This window comes from Carcharodon carcharias, chromosome 12 (genome assembly GCF_017639515.1).
Source record: "Carcharodon carcharias isolate sCarCar2 chromosome 12, sCarCar2.pri, whole genome shotgun sequence".
NCBI classification, from domain to species: Eukaryota; Metazoa; Chordata; class Chondrichthyes; order Lamniformes; family Lamnidae; genus Carcharodon; species Carcharodon carcharias.
The window spans coordinates 65,475,916-65,495,395 of record NC_054478.1 but is presented as its reverse complement, the minus strand read 5'-3'; the positions used below and the strand labels follow the sequence as shown (position 1 = coordinate 65,495,395).

Here is a 19,480-nt window from a genome sequence, read left to right as displayed (position 1 = left end):
ATCCGTTGTTTAAGAAAGGCTCCAAAAGTAAACCAGGTAAGTACAGGCCAGTGAGCCTGACGTCAGTAGTAGGTAACTTATTGGAAGGTGTTCTGAGGGATCGGATATACAATTATTTGGACAGCCAAGGGCTGATTAAGGATAGCCAGCATGGCTTTGTGCGTGGTAGGTCGTGTTTAACGAACCTTGTGGAGTTTTTCGAGGAGTTACCAAGAAAGTAGATGAAGGAAACCTGTGGATGTTGTCTACATGGACTTTAGTAAGGCCTTTGACAAGGTCCCACATGGGAGGTTAGTTCAGAAGGTTCAGACACTTGGTATCCATGGAGAAGTTGTAAACTGGATTCAGAATTGGCTGTGTGGGAGAAGAGAGAGAATGGTAGTGGATGATTGCTTCTCAGACTGGAGGTCTGTGACTAGTGGTTTGCCTCAGGGATCTGTGCTGGGACCATTGTTGTTTGTTGTCTATATCAATGACTTGGATGATAATGTGGTAAATTGGATCAGCAAGTTTGCTGATGACACTAAGATTGGAAGCGTTGTGGACAGCGTGGAAGGCTTTCAAAGCGTGCAGAGGGATCTGGACCAACTGGAAAAATGGTCCAGAAATTTAATGTGGAAAAGTGTGAGGTGTTGCATTTTGGAAGGACAAACCAAGGTAGGACATACACAGTAAATGGTAGAGCACTGAGGAGTGCGGAGGAACAAAGGGATCTGGGAGTTCAGATACATAATTCCCTGAAAGTGGCATCACAGGTCGACAGGGTTGTACAGAAAGCTTTTGGCATACTGGCCTTCATAAATCAAAGTATTGAGTATAGGAGTTGGGATGTTATGGTGAGGTTGTATAAGACATTGGTGAGGCCAATTTTGGAGTATTGTGTGCAGTTCTGGTCGCCTAACTACAGGAAGGATATCAGTAAGATTGAGAGAGTGCAGAAAAGATTTACTAGGATGTTGCCGGGTCTTAAGGAGTTGAGTTACAGGGAAAGATTAAACAGGTTAGGACTTTATTCCTTGAAGCGTAGAAGAATGAGGGGAGATTTGATAGAAGTTTACAAAATTATGAGGGGTATAGACAGAGTAAATGCGAATAGGCTCTTTCCACTTAGATTAGGAGAGATATACACGGGAGGACATGGTTTTAGGGTGAAAGGGGGAAGGTTTAGGGGGAACTTATTCACTCAGAGAATGATGAGAGTGTGGAACGAGCTACCATCTGACGTGGCAAATGCGGGCTCACTCTTAAGTTTTAAGAATAAATTGGATAGATACATGGATGGGAGAAGACTGGAGGGTTATGGACTAGGTGCAGGTCAATGGGACTAGCGGAATAATATTTCAGCACAGACTAGAAGAGCCAAATGGCCTGTTTTCTGTGCTGTAGTGTTCTATGGTTCTATATAAAGTCAGGCAAGTTCTGCAAACAACAACTAATGTTAGATTAATTCTTAGTTTTAAAGCTCAGATTGATAGGTTTTAGCTATCCAAAGGATATTAAGGGAACAGGGCAAAGTCAGGTATTTGGAGGTAGGTCACAGATCAGCCATGATCTCATTGAATGGTGGAACAGAGTCGAGGGGCTAAATGCCCTACATCTGTTCCTATGACATGTTCAATGAGATTGTGAAAACATTTTAATCTGCTATCTTTAAATCTTGAGTTGTAAACTTCATCACTTGCCTGGTTTCAAACAATTCCCCCACTTTCTGTCTTTTTCATAGTTAGCAGTTGTAGCACACCATTCCTCATCACCATTTCCGTCGGTAGTGCATTCATAATACCATTTTCTTCTGTGCTTAAATGGGAAGACACAGGGTTTTCCATGAGCAGTTCCACCAGTTGTGTAGATCTCTATGACAAGAAATATTAAATGAATAAATTGCAGAAGTGTATTGAGATGCATTATCCTAGCTTTATATATTTGCTATTAGGAGCTATATTACATAAATACAGCTTAGCTTTGGCCTTCTTAAAATGAAAGAATTGCAGTGCATTTTCTAACAGTGCAATTCATGTTTCCAGCAAATCTCTAAATTATATAAAAATGATTAATTCACTGCTGTGCACGGTGAGGTAACTATGTCAATTTGATTTCCAAAATTTCAGTTTTGCTACTATTTAGGGTTAAGCAGCTGTTAAAATAATTAATAAGTTCAAGGCAGTCTCGAAAATTTACTGCACACGTTCACAAGAAACAGCAGTGAAGGTTTTTGCAATCCAAGAGACCTTCTCACTGACCTAACACCATATAGAAGCTGTAAAGTAGATATAAAAGAAAAACATAAAACAAGGAAGAATTCCTGAGAGAAGCCCTTCAAATTCCTCAAGATATGTTCAAACAAAGGAAGGGTAACTCCATCCCCAACAGGAACGCTGCCTTTTTTAACCAGCAGCTGCAGTGATAGGCCATCCCCCTCAATTCACAGGAAGTTGAAAATACTGCCAATATTTAACAAACAAAAGGTTCAGTTGTTTTGTCATGAAACTTAGTTAAGACATGTGGCAACTTCTAAAATGAAAGCAGCAGCTGCTTGATATGCCCATCACAAGACTTCATTTCTACATGATTAAAAATCAGAACAACATAAAGCATACACCAACTTAAAGTTATTTCATCTTCAGCCAATGCTAAATAAAGGGATAACTAAAACTATTCCAATGTTTAGTATAACTTTAGGAATCATTAAGTACCACAAATTGCTTTTTACCATTTATTCAAAGAGTCTCCTTTATTTCAAAAACAAAAAGAGATGCTGGAAACATTCAACAGATCAAAGAGCTAGGGCCAATGATTCGGATATGGGCCCCTCATCAGAATTGGAAGTTGTTACAGATGAACAGCATTTAAAAATGGAATTGAGCAAAATGATGAGGGAAACACTGCAAGGTTCATTCCTTGGTCTGTTGCGAATAAACAGATCTTCTTGGAGATGGTGCTGGCTGTTACTATTGGCCTTAGAGCCCCTAGATAAGATAAAAGAAAATTGGCAGGCTTCCTGCTCCTAGTTGCTGTTCAGCAAATTCCTGTTGCAAGTGTGTAGGTTCAGTGACAACAAGGATGAGTTCATCTGTAATGTCCCATGTAGTTGAATAGCTTACTGGCATTTGCTATCTTGGTTCACGCATGAAAGGTGGCTACTCGGACAGGGTACCTTCCAACTGCAGCACTGCACCACAGTACAGATTTATCGCCTTACGGAGCGGGTCAATCACATTACGAAGCTATTCATTTATTCCTACATTATGTATTTTTCAACATCTTGTCTATTGTAACCACAACAACAGCAACACTTTTCTCAATTACCACTTTTCTCAATACCACATATCATGCCCAGCACAGGGGCTGTGCGATTTGCCACCCAGGCTTGTACACTGCTATCTTACTAGCTGAAGATGACCTTTTAGTCTTCTGATGTAGCAAAATGGGACACTTCAACGCATAGATTTACAAATTGTCGACCATCTTTATAAACCCTTGCACTGCCTTAATCCATTCTAAAAAGCAAAATACAGCAGATGCTGATGATCTGAAATAAACAAAGTGCTGGAAAATCTCAGCATTCTGGCAGCATCTGTGTTGAAAGAAACAGATTTAACTTTTGAAGTCCAACATGACTATTCTTTGGAATACATTGGACTTGAAAAACGTTAATTTTGTTTCTCCACAGATGCTGCCAAACCAATTGAGTTTTTCCTGTTTTATCTTAACTCATTCTACCTCAACTATAAACAGGCTTTTGAAACTGTGGTGATATGAAGCAAGGGAGAGGGGTTTAGGAAGAAAATTAGGTGATGAAAGAATGGGAAGTAAAGAACATGTAGAAGGTGCAAGCTGGAATTTGACTTGCTCCTCCTGATCCATAGGCAATGCTGTGAAGACAGCCCAAAGCTGTCCTCCCCTCCTAAGAGTTGCCAGTTTCCCCAAAGCCTGATAAACCCATTCAGCCACAATCAAACTTGTAAAACAGGTTAGATCAGAGGCTCCCCACCTCATTAAAATATGCAACTACCAGTCTACTTTTTGGGAATAGCTTGGCTGCCTGTTCCTTGTCCCACCTCTGTCAAACTAGGAAGGTGGGTTGGGGTTAGGTTTCATCTTTTTAAAAATTTAACATCTGAGCTGACCCCAAATGACTTGCTTTACTCAGCCCAATGAGGGAGACAAAAACTAGAAATCTAAGAGAGTCACTGAGAAATTCAGGAGAAATGTCTTTATCCAGATTATGGTTAGAATACGGAGTGCCTATCTGAGACAAAAAACATTTGAGAAGCTAGAAAAATACCTGAGGCAGAAAGGAATAGAAGGTTATGCTGATAGGATTAGATGAAGAGGGGAAGGAGGCCACTTGTGTGAAGCATAAATTAGTTGAGCTGACTGACCTATTTCTGTGTTGTACATTTTATATACTATATGTAAGACAAGAAAATAAAATTATACCCTGTAAAGAGCTTTGCTAGACAACCTTATCCCTCCTATTATAAAGGCAAAATACTGCGGATGCTGTAAATCTGAAACAAAAACAAAAAATGCCGGAACAGCTCAGCAGGTCTGACGGCGTCTGAGGAGAGAAAGACAGAGTTAACGTTTCGAGTCCACATGACTCTTCTTGCTCTGCACACTGCGCAAACTGCTTCATTATCTGAGGAGTTGCAAATACGATTGAACACTGTGCAAGCATCAGCAAACATTCCCACTTCTGACCTTATTGTGGAGGGAAGGTCATTGATGAAGCAGCTGAAGATGGTTGGGTCTAGGACACTACCCTGAGGAACTCCTGCAGTGATGTCCTGGGGCTGAGATAACTGATCTCTAACAACTACAAATCATCTTCCTTTCTGCTAGGTATGACTCTAGCCAGAGGAGAAATTTCCCCCCAATTCCCATTGACTTCAAGTTTGCTGGGGCTCCTTTATGCCACACTCGGTAAAATGTTGCCTTAATGTCAAGGTCAGTCACTCTCACCTCACCTCTGGAATTTGGTTCTTTTTGCCCATGTTTGGACCAAGACTGTAGCAAGGTCAAAAGTCGTGAGACCCTGGCGGAACGCAAAATGTGCATCGGTGATCAAGCTATTGCTATGTTAAGTGCTGCTTCATAGCATTGTTGACAATACCTTCCATTACTGATGATCAAGGTAGACTAATGGAGCAGGAATTGCTGGATTGAATTTGTTCTGTTTTTGTGGATAGGACATTTCCACATTGTCAGGTGGATGCCAGTGTTGTACTAGAACACGCTTGACTAGGGACATAACTGGTTTAATTCACAAATTTTCAATACTACTGCCAGGATTTTATCAGAGTCCATGGCCATTACAGTATCCAGTGCCTTCAGCCATTTCCTAATATTACGTGGAGTGAATCAAATTGGCTGAAGATTGGCATCTGTCAGTCTGGGGACCTCAGGAGGAGATCAAGATGGATCATCCACTTGGCACTTTTGGCTGAAGATGGTTGCAAACACTTCAGCCTGGTCTTTTTCCACAGGTGTGCTGGGCTCCTCCATCATAGAGGATTGGGACATTTGAGGTTGTGGAGCCTCCTCCTCTGGTTGGTTAATTGTCCACCACCTTTAAATGACTGTTTGTTGCAGGATTGCAGAGCTTTGATCTGATTCGTTGATTGTGGAATTACTTAGCTCTATCTGTAACATTTCTACTCCAGGTAGCATTCTTGATTATTTGAGGGTCACCAGACCAGAGGTTACGCTGTGATTTTACTACGGGGCAGGATAAGGAGGCCCCAAATCTACCTCAGCCAGAATAGGGATTGAACGTTGCATTGTTGGTGTTACTCTGAGCCACATGCTAACTCACATGCTAACTGTCTAGCCAACTGAGCTAACTTGTAGAACAAAAACAAAAATACCTGGAAAAACTCAGCAGGTCTGACAGCATCTGTGGAGAGGGATACAGTTGACGTTTCGAGTCCGTATGACCCTTCATCAGGACTAAGAGATATAGAAATGAGATAAATATAAGCTGGTAGAAGGGGGGGGGGTGCGCGACAGAGAGCTCGATAGGGAGCCAGTGATAGGTGGAGGCCAGGAGGAGACTGCCAAAAATGTCATAGACAAAAGGACAAAGGGGTATTGACGGTGGTGATATTATCTAAAGGATGTGCTAATGGGGACATTAAGGGAAGCAAGCTAGTGGCAGATGGCCCTAGTGCAGGTGGGGTGGGGGGGAAGGGATCAAAATGGGCTAAAAGGTGGAGATGAAACAATAGATCGAAATAAATTTAAAAATAGGTGGGAAAAGAAAAAAATATAGTTGTAAAAAAATTATAAATTATTGGAAAAAGGGGGATCAGAAAGAGGGTGGGGATGGAGGAGAAAGCTCATGATCTGAAATTGTTGAACTCAATATTCAGTCCGGAAGGCTGTAAAGTGCCTAGTTGGAAGATGAGGTGCTGTTCCTCCAGTTTGCGTTGAGCTTCACTGGAACATTGCAGCAGGCCAAGAACGGACGTGTGGGCATAAGAGGGTGATGTGTTGAAATGGCAAGCAACAGGGAGGTCTGGGTCATGCTTGCAGACAGACCGAAGGTGTTCCTCAAAGCAGTCACCCAGTCTGCATTTAGTCTCTAAATTGTCCCCCTTAACATGCTACTTCTGCTTTTTGGCAAGCATGTAGTTCTGTCTTGTAGCTTTGGCAGGTTGGTAGCCCCTTTTTATGTATGCTTGGTGCTGCTCCTGGCACCTCTCCTACAGTCCTCATTGGACTTGAAGATAACGTAGACTGAGGAATCTGCCAGGCCATGAGGTTACTGAATGTAGATTAATACAATTCTCCTATTGCAGATGGCCCACAGTACCTTATGGGTGACAAGTTTTGAGCTACTAAATCTGTTCTGAATCTATCCCACTTAGCACATTGGTAGTGATGCATGTCTCAATGGAGAACGTCCTCGGTGTGAATACAGGACTTCGTCTCCATGAGGACTATGTGGTTGTCAATCTTTCCAATACTGTCATGGACAGATGCATTTGTGATAGCTAGACTTGTGAGGACAAGGTCAAGTAGGTCAATCTCTCTTGGTGGTTCTTTCACTATCTGCCTCAGGCCCAGTCTGACACATAATTCCTTCAGGACTCAGCCAATTTGGTCAGTAATGTTGCTACCAAGCCACTCTTTGTGATGGATGTTGAAGTCCCCAACCCAGAGTATATTCTGTGCCCTTGCCACCCTCAGTGTTTCTTCCAAGTGGTGTTTAACACAGAAAAGTACTGATTCATCAGCTAAGGGAGGGGAGGTGGTGGTATTCAGCAAAGTTATTCTTGGCCATGTTTGATCTTGATGCCATGATGCATCATGGGCCCAGAGTCAATGCCAAGGACCTTCAGGGCAACTCCTTCCCAACAGTATACCACTGTATTATGTCTGGTCGGTCTGTCCTGCCAATAGGGCAAGGCATACCTAGGGATGGTGGTGAAGGAGTCTGGAACATTAGCTGTAAGATACGATTCGTGAGTATGACTCGGTTAGGTTGTTGCTTGACGAATCTGTGGAACAGCTCCCCCAATTTTGGTAGACGTTCCCAGATATTAGTGAAGAGATCTTTACTGGGTCGACTGGGCAGGGTGTGCCTTTGTCCTTTCTAGTGCCTAGGTCAATGTCAGGTAATTCATCGGGTTTTATTCTTACTTGACTTTTCTGTAGCAGTGTGATACAACCAAATAGCTTGCTAGGCCATTTCTGAGGGCAGTTAAGAGTCAACCACACTGTTGGAGTCACATATAGGCCTGATTGGGTAAAGACAGCAGATTTCCTTCCCTGAAGGAGATTGGTGAGCCAGGTGGGTTTTTTAAAAAAAACGACAATCTGGTGGCTTAACGATCATTACTGGGACCAGCTTTTTATTCCAGATTAATTATTACATTTTAAATTCCCTCAGGTGTCATGGTGGGTCTTGAACTCATATCTCTGGAGCATTAGTCCGGGTGCCTGGATTACTTGTCCAATAAGATTGAGGTCAGTATTCTGGCACTTCGATCTGTGAATCAGCAGGAGGGTAGGCAGCATTCAGAATTTGATTCTGAATGGAAAAAGGGCTTGCAGTCAGTGCAGCTCTTACTGTTGCTTTGGGAGAGTAGGACTGCAACTCACTTTGATGGTCAATAATCAGAACCATCAACAGAACGAACTAAGTGCTTTTAAGGATGAGTAGTCAGCTTTGCAATTGTGAGTCTCTGTTCTGGTGTGGAGACTGCAACAGGAGCAGGGGACTAACAGTTTTAGCAAACATTATAATCAGAACTTCCGGCAATTCTAGTAAATCTTTGGCCAGTCTAAAAGGCACATTGTGGCTAACTGTTTTAAAGTGCCAGGACAGAGTATATCAGCTACAGAAACATCTGTTGCATTCCAGTCCAATGCACTTGGAATCAAAAGGCTCAGTGGTTTTACACTCCCCTTGTTCCAGAAGGCTATACTTGTATTGGAGGCAGGAGAAAAAAATATTCAGTGGTATCACATTGTCACTGGGCCCAAAGATTGGGAGCAGACTCTGGAAGAGAAAGTCTGAGGAGGAAATAGAAGAATAGGATCAGAGCATTTTGGGCCAGCACTGGGGAACATATTTCCTGCAGGCTTCTTGTAGAGCAGCTACAACATCTATTTTTGGATCATGTGCTGGGTTCTGCAACACAATTTTAGGCAGGTAGCAGTGTCCAGAACTAATAATCCCCATGCTGGCTCTCTTTAATCTTGAGATGGCTTCTCCTCCCCTAATGTACCAAGGATGTCTTTCCCCATTGGTTGCTGTCACCCCTACCCAATGCCATAATCTCCATGCCAAACACCTGCCTGTTTCCTATCCATACGACACCAAGGAATTCCCACTAAGATGTATCTGGGAATTTGCATTAAACTATTGAGATATTTACTACAGTTTTTTCCATTAGTAACTCCTTCAAGCAAATACTTAACTCACTTATTCCAAATCATTATCATGGTAAGTAACATAACTTAGGAACTCCCCTCCTGGGGAAGTACAGTGCAAACAGCATGCATTTCAAACATCACTGAAGAAATTATTTTGTAAAATTCCATTGTAGGGAAGAGGAATTCATAAAGGGTTCTGCTCTTCCACCCCAGTACTCCAACTACTCCCAAGCATCTATGTGGTTTCCTCTTGACAACCTTTGAAAAAATCCCTAATTGTTGCTGTCCCACTTGTGTCCTGGAACTGGCTGTGAAAGTATCTAAAACACTTTCAAGATCTTACTAAGTGTAGCCAGAACTTCAAAGAAATTCTAGCAAGTTCCTGGACATTCCCCCAGCACTTATATAAAAAAGGGAAAGCACCAAGATTCATTACATAGCTAAACATAAAATCATCATCAAGGTCACCAGTTTACAACTCTTGAATGTGTGGGGAAATCCAAAAAATACCATTAGCACTTCCCTAATACATTGTTAGTTAAAAAGCATTTTACATATTCAATCATAAGTCAGTGTAAAACATTTACATAGTATCCTTAACTCTAGAATGCATCTTAAATGACTTCAGTGAGATGAAATCAACTACACATCAGGCAAAGGAGGAGATATTAGAAGGGATGAGATGAGTTTTAATAATTGACTGAAAGGAGCAAAAGGTTTAAGGAGAGAATTCTACAGTATGAGACCCAAAACACTGAAGGCACACCTTGCTAACTGTGGGACATAGGGGATGGATGGTGCACAAGAGGTCAGAGGAAAGGAGAGCTCAGATGGATGGGCTGGAGGAGGTTACAGAGCTAGGAGGGGTGAGGCAATTAATTAAAATTAAAAATTTTAAATGTTCTTTACTTGTGAGCAAGAACGTTACATTTTGAGAATTAAGGAACTAGGAGCTAACATAGATCAGTACATACAGACGAACATACAAACATACCTGTTAGGAGCAGGAGTAGGCCACTTGGCTCCTCGAAGCCTGCTCTGATATTCAGAGTTGAGGTTACAACCAGGTCATAGCTGATCTGGTTATAACCTCAACCCCACATTCCCACCTACCCCCGATAACTTTTCACCCCTTTGCTTATCAGGAATCTACCTTAAAAATATTCAAAGGCTCTGCTTCCACTTCCTTTTGAGGAAGAGTATTCCAAAGACTCACTACCCTCAGGAAAAAAATTCTCCTCACCTCTTGACTTAAATGGGTGATCCCTTATTTTTAAACAGTGACCGCTAGCTCTAGATTTTCCTATAAAGAAGGAATACCCTGCCAACACCCCTCAAGATCTTGGTAAGGGCAGAGTTGATTAGGGAGCAGGACTTGTTGAGGGATAGGGCATGAGCAGAGTACTGAATGAACTATAACTTACAGAAGTAAAGGATGGGCAGTAAGCCAGGAGAACATTGGTATAGCAAGTTTGGAGGGGAAAATAGCATGTATGAGTCAGCAGTAATGGGATGAGGTGAAGGCATGGTGGCATTTGTGTTGGAGTGAATTATGGGGTCGGAAGTTCAGCTTGGAGTCATTAGGGCACCAAGATAATCAAATAGTCTGGTTCAATCCAAAATAGTGGCTTGATTGTGGTACAGAATCTATAACAGGCTTTGTGATAGGAAGCAAAGATGATAACTTTGGTCTTCCCAGTGCCTGAGGAAATTGTGGCTCAGCCAAAACAGGACGTTGGACAAGCAATTTGACAGCATAGAGGCAGTGGAGAGGTAGAGGCAGGTGTTATTAGTAATTAGCTGCCAAAAGTTTACATGTTTCTGATAATGTCTCCAGAGGAAAACAGAAAGATCATTGAAAGACTATGAAGATAATGATTTGAGGGCTGGAACAGAAATCATTTCTGCAACTGCTGTAACTACAATTCACTTGGTAAGAATGGGAATGAGTGAGTGCTGTAGCCTTGATCTGGATAGCAAAAGAAAGGAATTGGAGAAAAACCAATGTGGTCAACTATTACAAAAGCTGCAGAATGATTGAGGATAATGAAGGTGAATAATGCAGCATAGCCACAGTCATTTGTGACTTAAGGTTAGGTCCCATTCAGTGCTGTGACAGAGATGAAAGCACAATGAGAGATTGAAACATGGAGTTTCAGAATTTAAGTGCAAAGATTTGGAAGGCAGCACATTTACGGACCTGGCAAATGAAACTGAGATTCTAGATGGGTTTGGCAGTTTGCAAGGACAGAGAGTTTAAGAGATGGATGTTGATGGTGGTTTTGAAAGGAATCAGGGCAGTGCCCAAGGAGAGAAAATACTTTGCCAAGTCCAGTAGCTTTGGGTAGGAAGGGAAGTTGGGTGGTTGGCAGTTTAGTAGGAAAGAGATCAAGGAAGATGCTGGTGGGTCTTGGGAACAAGATGAGCTCAGAAAGAATGAGAAGAGACCGGAAACAAATGAGAGGAAGTCTGGGATTCAGGTCTAAGGTTAGGGGTAGGGTCTTGGAGGAAGATTTTACTTGGGAGAAATGGGGATGGGGAGGAAGTAGCAAAGATAGTTGAACAGATGGTCTCTATTTTAGTGACAGTGAATTTCATGAGCTCCTCATGTATGGAGAGGGCAGAGCAGAAGGAAGTGTTATATTGTAGAAAAAACTGGGTGTTATTTTTGTTCTCCAGGATGATCCTTCAATTGTGAGCAGTCTTGGCATTATTTGACTGTATAAAAGAGATACATTGACGCTAGGTTGATGATTAGGGTTGGGAGCTTTATACTTGTAATGTTTCATTTTGTGAATAAATCTAAACTAAGGCAGAATCTAATATCATCCAACCTGATCTATCAAAGGATGGTGAAGTCAGTTATGTACTAGCTAAAGTCCAAGGGGCACAGACTTGGATATAAGAAACAAAGATGGGCATTGGGGGAAAAACCTGAATGGGAGATGGTGAAGGTAAGTCTGGGGGAAAAGGGCATTGGAAGTGGTTAAGGGAATTGATGGCTATAAAAGTATAGTGGCAAATGGAAGGCCATGGGCAGGCAGTGCGTGTGTGTGTGTATGTGTGAGTTTGTGTGAGAAAGTGCAGATTTGAGGGAGCTTCCCCACCCCTTCTCCCCTTTCAGAGAGGAATGCAGAAGGAAGTGAGGTTGGACGAAAGTATTTTTTTGGATTGAAAGGGATATAAGGAAGTGGATGGAGTTGGTCTTTCCAGAGAACAAGAGTAGAGGGGCCATAGATGGAAAAGGGTTAGCCAGGCATATGGGTAGGAGAGTTTTTAGGGCAGAAGTTGAGAGGGGACAGAAGCGCAGTGAAAACAGGGAAAGAGAGAGGGGGGTAATAAATGCCCAAATGGCCTCTTTGGAGCATGGTGAGAGAGACAAATAAAGTAGCCATGCAATCATTCAAGGGGTTTCAAACCTGGGATTTTTAAAAACCTAATTTTTATGGGATGTGAGCATTGCTGGCTAGGCCAGCATTTATTGCCCATCCCCAACTGCCCTCAAGAAGGTGGTGGTGAGCTGCCTTTTTGAACCACTGCAATCCATGTGCATTGTGGATAGACAGAACATTTTGGTTACATAGGCATGGCAGAGATTGAAATGTTAATTGTATAAATTAAGGGTAAGGATAAACAAATGGAAAGCATTCATTATTTGACTGTATAAAAGAGATACATTGACACTAGGGTGATGATTAGGGTTGGGAGCTTTATACTTGTAATGTTTCATTTTGTGAATAAATCTAAACTAAGTAAATATTGATTTCTGCAAATAAAAGCAAAATAGTGCAGATGGTGGAAATCTGAAATAAAAACAGAAAATGCTGGAAAAACTCAGGTCTGACAGCATCTGCAGAGAGAGAAACAAAGTTAATGGTTCTTTTCCGTATCACTCTTCTTCAGAGCTAAAGAGAAGTAGAAATGTGATGGAATTTATACTGTTTAAACAGTGGAGCAGGTAAAGCAGGATAGAAGGTCAGCTATAGTTGGGGGCTAAGGAGAGATTGACAAAACTGTCATGGACACAAGACAAAGGAAGTGTTAATTGTAGTGGTGAATACTAAAGAAAGCGCTGATTTAACTGTGTGGCATTAGATAGTGGTTTCACATGGACAAGTGTGGAACAGATTGAATCTGGATAACATTTTAGCCACTCAGTAGTGAGGATCAATGCAAGGTCAGGGACTATCAAAGTTCTACTTGTTTAGGGTTCAGGGATGAACACACATTGAGGTTGAGAGAGTAGCGAGTCCATGCAAAATAACTGGAGTAAGTCACATTATTGGTACAGATGTAGTCTACAGTGAGATGCTTATATGGTTAAGTAAGCCTTCCATGAAAAAGGCACACATGAAATTGGACGCAGAGCATGACAAAGCGATTGTTTTTGGAAAATCAGTGGATGTGCAATTTATCTAATCAGAGCATTATTGTACACTTTAACAAATGGCATCAGGTTATAAGAAACCAAGAAGAAAAGTAAATTCTCTTAAAGCTGAACAGGCAATTTGCTTAGCCTTTTTTGTCAAAGATTAAAATTCCTGCTAAAGGATAAGGAGTTTAAGGCTCAAAGAAGTTACTGTAAAATGTGAAATATGTGAAATGTATTGGAGCACACCATCACATCCTGTTGGAAGCCTTCCATTGGCACGTGACTTTAAATAAGGTAATTGCCATGGATCTAAAGGTATGGGACAAAGACTCACAATATTTTCACTTTATAGACATGGCAACCAGATTTAGTCTTCCTACAGTATTACTTGGCAAGGACAAAGGTCGATTGTAGATAAAGCCATGGAGAAATGGATAGGAACCAGATCTGGAGCACCAGCTAAGTTTCTAACTGATAATGGAGAGGAATTTGCTAATGACGAGTTTAGAGACATATGAAAACACAAACATTGTGGCCATAAAACTAAAGTCTTTTCAACAATGGACTCTGAAATGAATCATGCGCTACATAAAATCTTTGCAAATCAACCAAACTAAGTTGATAACTGCACTGGCATGGGCAGTTTATGCAAAGAATTCACTTCAGATGGTTGGAAGGTATAGTCCTCATCAATTGTTCTATGGGAGGAATCTCAAATTACCTTCTGTTCTGGGTGACAGCCCCTGCCCTAAAAGGGAACTAATATTAGTTCCACCTTTTCTGCACACCAAGGATGAGGTCATGGAAAAAAAATGCAGAGAGCTCTAAGGCATCTTAAGTCCAACCAAGATAGATTGTAGTCAATTACAAAAGAGAGGGCAACAAGGAATGAGAAGGTCCTGGTAAATTAATAGGGCATGACGCTAATACAGTGGTTACCAACCTGGTAATCAAACTATTAATTCAATTTCACTTTATCGTCCATATAGAAATTCATTTTGGGTACATTGTTTAACAAATGAACAATTACATATAAATGAATAATAACAATAAAAAGAAAGAAAATTACCCCAGAGGTCTAACTTTAACTAAGATATCTATTAAAAACTATTCCAATGTATTAAAATAATCAGTGAGTCCCACCATGACAGCATATCCTCATCTATACATCAAACTCCTGTTAAACATTCCTATCAAGAAAGGCACAAATGAGTTCAGGAACCGATTTGTCCTGCATCAGAAAGTTTGTAGCCTTTTCCCTGAACACATCCAGCAGTAATACGGAGACAGGGGGTGATTCTCATTGCTCATAACACTCTTTGCTTTTGTCAAAATTCTTCGAGAGCAGATTTTGTCAAGAAAGATCTGCTCATCAAATAACCTTCCTGCCTGGTTCAATAACCACTGTACCCTTAAAGAGTCTGCTTTCCCAAGGCAACAATCCCAGGAGAGGCATCCAAAAAGGACAGCACTCTAAACTACGGCTGTACCGAAGAGAGTTTCATGATTCTGGGGTGCACTCGAAAGGATTTTAATTTTCTGAGGTAGTATCCCTTGGCCACCACATCTGTACACTGTTGCCCACCCACCCCCCACATTCAACTTAAAATCTACTTTAAAAGTAACGACAAATATCTAGGTATTAATGTCCACATCATGAATCTTCACAGGAGCAATATCATTAATTGGCTTTTTCCTAAAGTCTATAACTAGTTTTTTCACCTTGTTTTCGATCACTTTAAGAGAATTGTTATTGTACCATTTTATGAACTTCTCAGAGTTCTTGTAGTTTCATTTGTTATTCCTTTTGAGACCCAAGTAATCAGCATACTTTAGGACCATTATGATCATTGTACTCTGATCGACAATCATTCTTGTAATGGATGAAAAGCAAAGGTGTAAGTACACAACCCTGAGATCATCCAGTATTCGTTAACATAAGTTCTGAGTAAATCCTGGAAACTAATACCCATTGGGTCCTGGTTCATTCCTCATGGTTAACTGGGATCGATTATAAACTCTCAGAATCTTAGCAGCTGTTTTGAAAAGGATCCAGTGAATAGAGGGATGCAACTATTGTGGAATTTGCAGGAAAAGTTACTGGCAAGTTTATATATTTGTTAAATGCTCAAAATGATGGCGAAGAAGTGAGGTCCATGGACTGGCAGAATGGGACAAAAGAATAGAACATAAGAAAGCGCAGTGCGAGTTCTAATAGTGGGTCTAAGAGTGATAAGCGTTAGAAAATGATCACATACTCGAGCAAGATCTCCGATCACACACAAGGATCTTACAGTAGTTGTCCTGAAAGACTTTGAAATGCCGGTAGAGTTGCAACTTTAATAGATTACGCAATGAAAGGAGGGCTATAGAACAGTCTCGAGATAGGACTAGAAGCAGAAGTCCTCATGACCGTGAAGTTCAGGTGGCTGCTAATAAACTAGAGGGTAAACTAATAAGAAGCAAAAGAAAAGTGAATTAGATAGGAGGAAGGAATTGGGAGTTATTCTGAAGTACCAGATAGGGGACAGCCAGCCTTGTAGCACTGGTAGATTTGTACAGAAAATGTCCTTACAGATGGGACTTAAAGCAGGGCTAGTTGCTTGGGGTTTTGAAGAGCAAATAGGAAGAGCATGTTAGAGTCGACTCTCTCACTGTCGAAGAAGTGAAAAAAAGACTGTTAAAAGTGCTTTAGCTGAAGAAACACTGGTTCTTGTAAAAGGGAATCTGTTAATTGTATAAATTAACAGCAAGGATAAACAGGTAGAGGGCATTCATTATTTGAGCACACATAAAGAGACATTTATTGACACTGGGGTGATAAATAGGATTAGAAGCTATACACTTGTAATGTTTCACTTTCTGTATGAGTCTAAAGTGAGTAATGACCAACTTCCAGTCTCCTCTTTCACCTACTGGCTGTTAAGAAGTTTAACATGAGAAAGGCATATCCTGATCAGAAACAGGGAGCAGACAATATAAAATAATACAAAACTGAAGTCTGAGGCCCAGTCATGGAATGAAGTTTATTTGCAGAAAGTGCTGAAACAGCTTGGATTATCAATGAACCAGTGAATTACCAATGAGTCATATCCAGAGTCAGCATATCGCCCAGCTCAAATGTGGTAGTTCACAATTATTAGAAAATTTTACATATGCAAGAGAGACAATGTCTTCCTGTTTCTGCAGTATGGTGACTACTTTTTCTCCTTGCCTTCATATTCAACCTTTCAAATGTGGCACCAGTGGCAGGTACAAATTTAAACGTTCACTAGCCAACATAAAATCACATTGAATACAATGAGGATATCTAAAGTTTAACAGTATTTTGCTGCAATTAAATCAAGGTTTCAACCATAATTACTTTCTGGAATTGAAAACAATAGATTAGGGATGAAAAGGTCCCCTGGTTCCTTTGATCTAGCTCTTCCAGAATACAGCATCAATACAGCATCTTAATGGCCCAGAATTTGCTGGAGCAGGGCATCTTGCAGTGTTCCCAGTTTATTTGATATTTCTTCCCTCATCCTGCAGCTCAAAAAAGCTTTGTGTGTTGTAAATTATTTGACATGTGAGCTGCTAATGGCACAGCAAGAACATCATCGTATCGGAGATCTAGGTGAATGATGGGACCAACAGTATATTTCCTTATCGAGGACAGAAGAGAGGAATAGCAAAAGAAAAAAGGTGAATTAAGAATCAAGTTAGATATGGGAAAAGAGGGAAAGAAAGATAGGATTAAGAGCATGAAAGGAAAAAGATTTATTTATTTTTTAAAAACGTAACCTCTACAAATCATCAAGTAAATTGCTCCAACTGTTCCATTTTTGTGCCTGGGAAGTTGACACAGCTCATCACAATTTGCTGCATATGGGAATTCTAATGTTCATATACTAGCCAAATGAGACACTATTATATCTGTAAATTTGTATTCTAGGAATATCCCTATTTAGATCCCAAACCTCAAGTTTCTGGCATGGTCACAAGTGCATGTACATATCTGAAAAATGGGAGGTCTTGTGGTGCAGTAGGTAGCATTCCTGCCTCTGAGCCAAAAGCTACAGGTTCAAGTTCCACTCCAGAGCTTGATAGCCAAAGAAGATGGGTTCACACTTGATACTCAACCTGTAAATTCTTCCAACCTCCAATGGCAGGTAGTAAGAGGAGAGATACCTGTTCTGTCAGTGGTGGAAAGAACATTGGAGCCTTTACCATCACTATTTATAACTCTGGGCTGCAACATACACATGAATTGCATTTTGCCAACAGCCACCTGAACTCCCTTGGGGGGCTGGTTGGCTCAGTGGCTAGGCAAGCCCGTGTGGGTCAGATTGGTGCTAACAGCATGGGATTTGATCCCTGTTTTGGCTTGGGTGAATTCAGGACCATTCTCCTTGCCCTACCCATGGAGGCGGTCACGGCGCTGTGGTTTGAACCTGCATTCCGGCAGAGAACTCAAGAAGAAAATCTGGAAAATCCCACTAAATGAACAACATAGATGACATACTCTCCAATGTTGTTGACTCACCAACTCGCAAGCCAAATTAACTTTCTACTGCATGTGATCTTTTATGGCCTGTTGTGGCCTGCTGTTTGGCACTAAAAGCCTCACAGGGACAGTTATTTCCACCTCTTTGATAGAGAGAAATGTTTACCATATAAAACATTTTAACTTAAGCAAGGTTGGATCATTTCTGCTCCTTTCACAAAATCTCAGAATTTTAATGGCACAGAAGGAGGCCATTTGGCCCATCATGTCTGCACCGACTCTCCAAATGAGCATTATGACCGAGTGCCATTGCACTGCCTTTTCCCTGTATCCTTGCTCATTATTTGAATAGAAACAATCATCTAATGCCTCGACTGAACCTGCCTCCACACTTCCAGGCAGTGCATTCCAGACCCAAACCACTCGTGTGAAAAAGTTTTTCCTCACATCATATTTGCTTCTTTTGCAAATCACTTTAAATCTGTGCCCTCTTGTTCTTGATCCTTTTATGACCAGGAACAACTTCTCCCAACTACTTTGTCCGGCCCTCTCATGATTTTGAATATCTCTATCAAATCTCCTCTTAGTCTTCTTTTCTCCAAGGAGAAGAGTCCCAACCTCTCCAATCTGTTTCAAGGACAGTTATGAAGATAAAGTGCTCTGAACCAACATAAAATCTCAAAGATTGAGGCTCATAACAGGTGAAAATCTCCCAGTAAGGATGGATAAGTAGGGTTCTCCATTCATCATGGAATTCAAAAGGACAATCCTGAGTTAGACAATGATTTATCTTTTTTGCGAGCCCCCTGAGGTGCACATATCACTAATGAATGTGAGTCGGAAGCCTGCTTTGATATTTGTGCCTGTTAAAGCTTCTATTATGGTAATTTGCCACCTGAGGCATCCCTGTAATGCAACTCAACCAATACTCTTGCTATCAGCAGCAACTAATCTCTATCCATATAAGATAAAAGCAAAAAACTGCGGATGCTGGAAATCCAAAACAAAAACAAAAATACCTGGAAAAACTCAGCAGGTCTGACAGCATCTGCAGAGACGAACACAGTTAACGTTTCGAGTCCATATGAATCTTAACAGAACTAAGTAAAAATAGAAAAGAGGTGAAATTTAAGCTGGTTTAAGGCAGGGTGGAACAGGTAGAGCTGGAGAGAGGGCCAGTGATAGGTGGAGATAACCAAAAGATGTCATAGACAAAAGGACAAAGATGTTGTAGCTGGTGATATTATCTAAGGAATGTGATAATAAAGGTACAGATAGCCCTAGTGGGGGTGGGGAAGGGATCAAAATAGGCAAAAGGTAGAGATAAAACAATAGATGGAAATACATTTAAAAATAATGGAAATAGGTGGGAAAAGAAAAATCTATATAAATATTTGGAAAAAAGGGGGATCGGAAAGTGGGTGGGGATGGAGGGGAGAATTCATGATCTAAAATTGTTGAACTCAAAATTCAGTCCGGAAGGCTGTAAAGTGCCTAGTCGGAAGATGAGGTACTGTTCCTCCAGTTTGCGTTGGGCTTCACTGGAACAATGCAGCAAGCCAAGGACAGACATGTGGGCAAGAGAGCAGGGTGGAGTGTTGAAATGGCAAGCGACAGGGAGGACAGACTGAAGGTGTTCCGCAAAGCGGTCACCCAGTCTGCGTTTGGTCTCTCCAATGTAGAGGAAACCGCATTGGGAGCGGTGAGTGCAGTAGACTAAATTGAGGGAAGTG

The 19,480-nt window shown here is 41.2% G+C and overlaps 1 protein-coding gene across 3 annotated transcripts in view; it reads right to left on the bottom strand.

Moving 5' to 3' along the window:
- Positions 1 to 19,480, bottom strand: part of ly75 (lymphocyte antigen 75) — a 151,001-nt gene that overhangs the window by 125,522 nt on the left and 5,999 nt on the right. For 2 of the 3 annotated variants that reach the window (XM_041200864.1, XM_041200865.1), the window contains exon 3: positions 1,683 to 1,853. In XM_041200864.1, coding sequence (XP_041056798.1) covers positions 1,683 to 1,853 — 171 coding nt within the window. Of the gene's footprint in view, positions 1 to 1,682; positions 1,854 to 2,240; positions 2,266 to 19,480 lie in introns of those variants that run through there. The other variant, XM_041200866.1, reaches the window with a different exon arrangement.